This window comes from Antrostomus carolinensis, unplaced genomic scaffold (assembly GCF_000700745.2).
Source record: "Antrostomus carolinensis isolate BGI_N321 unplaced genomic scaffold, ASM70074v2 scaffold17788, whole genome shotgun sequence".
In the NCBI taxonomy this organism is placed as follows: domain Eukaryota; kingdom Metazoa; phylum Chordata; class Aves; order Caprimulgiformes; family Caprimulgidae; genus Antrostomus; species Antrostomus carolinensis.
In genome coordinates, this window is record NW_010335181.1 from 34,620 (window position 1) to 36,996 (window position 2,377).

General features: G+C 39.7%; 1 protein-coding gene across 1 annotated transcript in view; it reads left to right on the forward strand.

Annotated features, from left to right (window-relative positions):
* LOC104530006 (uncharacterized) overlaps positions 1-433 on the forward strand; it is a 16,321-nt gene extending 15,888 nt beyond the window's left edge. The window contains 1 exon segment of the mRNA XM_010174467.2: positions 179-433. Within this exon segment, the coding sequence (XP_010172769.2) occupies positions 179-333 (155 nt within the window). The 3' untranslated portion in view covers positions 334-433.
* The last annotated feature ends 1,944 nt before the right edge of the window (positions 434-2,377 follow it).

A 2,377-nucleotide genomic window follows, 5' to 3' on the forward strand; every position in this document is an offset into this window, starting at 1 on the left:
GCTCACTCCTGATTGTTGGGTTGAGGGGATGAAGAGGCTCTCATTAGGGCACTTTATTTGGAATCTGAAAGGGGATCTTTTTCTTTGATCTTGCGGCCTTGTTGGATGGGGCTTTTTGGGAAGAATGAAAAGATGTTTGACTGTTTTGCCTCATGTTGTGCTTTTCCCCACACCACAGGATGGATGGAAGGAGTAAAACTTTCAGACCGAGAGAGAGGCTGGTTCCCCTCAGAACACGTGGAACTCATCTCCAGCAAACATGCGCGGCAGAAGAACCTGAAGGAGGAACAACGTGTGAAGAATGCCAAGCAGCAGGTCTTCTGCAAGAAATAAGACTCTACTTTGTTTGGACCTCTACAGTCTCCCTGCCATGGGGAAACCATCTTTTTTTCTGTTGTGCCTCAGATGAAACAACTCTGCGAAGAGCATAATAGAGCACTTTGACAGAACCAGGTGCTTTTTGCCAAAGAAAGTGGGAATTCAATCAGGAAAAAACATTTACTTCCTCTGTGTCACCAGGACTACGGCAGCAGTAGGAGGAAAAAAAGTTGCATGTATTGCTTGCTTTGTGGTAGTAGGGAGGGATTTTAATCAGACAGAGGTCTGGGATCTGGACTTCTAAAAATATACTCCTGGTTTTGCCACTGACAAGTTGCAGGACCTTGGGCAAGTCACTTCAGAATTCTGCCTCAGTTTTCCCATCTGTGAAATGGGGGTAAACTTACCTACCTCACTGGATGTTGTGAGGCTAAATTCACTAGTATTAGCATACTAAGAGCTTTGAGTTCCTGAGAAGGAAGGTGCTAAGTGCAAAGCACAACATAGCTGAGGAAAGTTTTCCATTCAAATATCCTCTTGATATCTTGATGGTTTTGATCTCCATAGTGTAATTTCAATTTAGAACAAATTATGTATTTGATCGTGCAAGTCTACTGTTTTTTTGCTAATATTTCAATGTACCTAAATTTAACTCAGTCTCAGCATAGCTAAGAGTCCTTGACAGCATTAGGAAATCCATTTGAGTTAAGCAAAGTTTTCAGAAGCCGCTGTAATGATTTCCCCCACCTTAAGAGGTATCAAGCTGAAGAATCTGTTTCACAAAGGTCATGTCTCTTCTGAACAAGTATCCCAGTAAGCCACCTGAAATGACCCTTTTTTTTACTCTGCCCCCCACTCAAAGTAAACAGTGACTTCTTGACAAAGATTTTTATTACACATTGGTACATGTCCTGTGCAAAGTAACCATGACTAGGCATATGCAATGAAGTGGCACTTTCCTGCTGCTCTTAATCTGATAGCTGACGTGGTATTGCATGCACCATTTTGCACACTTATAGAAAACACTGAGATATTTAGCCACTGTAGATAAAGTCAAAGTACGGACCAGAGACTTTGTTCTTTTTTAGAACCCTCTGGTTTTAAGTCCAGTTTACATGCAGTCCTGCTTTTGTGCAGAACCTGTCTATTTGAGGACACGCCTTCAACTGTAAAATACTGTTTCTGTGTTAAAGTGTTTGCGTTCAGTCAATGCAAGATCAAGTATAAGAATCAGTACACCAAAGAAAGCAATGTGTAGCCTTCTTGCATTTAATATATTTGAAGAATTAGTTATCTTCATAACTCCAGCTTTCTGTCTCCATAACATTCTGCCTTTAATTCCCATTTATGTTGTATCTAGTATAGCTTATTACAGCCTATTTATATCAATAATTTTAGCTGGATTTAAAAAAAAAAAAAAAAAGTTGCTTTTAGTCCTAATAAACTCATGCACTTCTCCAGTTAAAATAAACAACTTTCTGCTTTCCTTGTTACTTAGGTTTTCATCTCAAATATAAGTAATTCAGTATTTACTGAATATATATTCAGTATTTTCATTACTTTTTCCATATATCTCCTTTCTAAGGGAATATTAAGGACAAAGAGCTATACTTAGCAGAGGCAGTGAAGAAAGCTTGCTTTGCCAGCCATACCCTAAAATTCTTTAGTGTGTTATCACCAGCACTGAAATGACTGCTGCTGCAGGTTCCGTGGTGGTGTTAGTCATCAGTATAGAGACGTAAGCTAAAGGGATGGGAGTGGAGTCCACTATACCAGTAAGACAGGATGCAATTATTCAATTGTCTTTTAATCTGTGGACCAGACTACAATCTGCCGACACATTTTTTTTTGTCCCTAGAAGAACTGAAGCTGGTGCCCAGCTAAGAACAAAAGCAAAACCCTACCTCAAATTAAAATAAGTGACATAAGAAGAGTTGTAATCCTCAATGAGACCCATGACTGTTCAGAGATCCAATATACCTGCTTGTCCCAGGCTGTCATGAATTTATGCAATACATAAGTCATCAGGATCACCAATGCCTCAACCAGGGAACAGAAC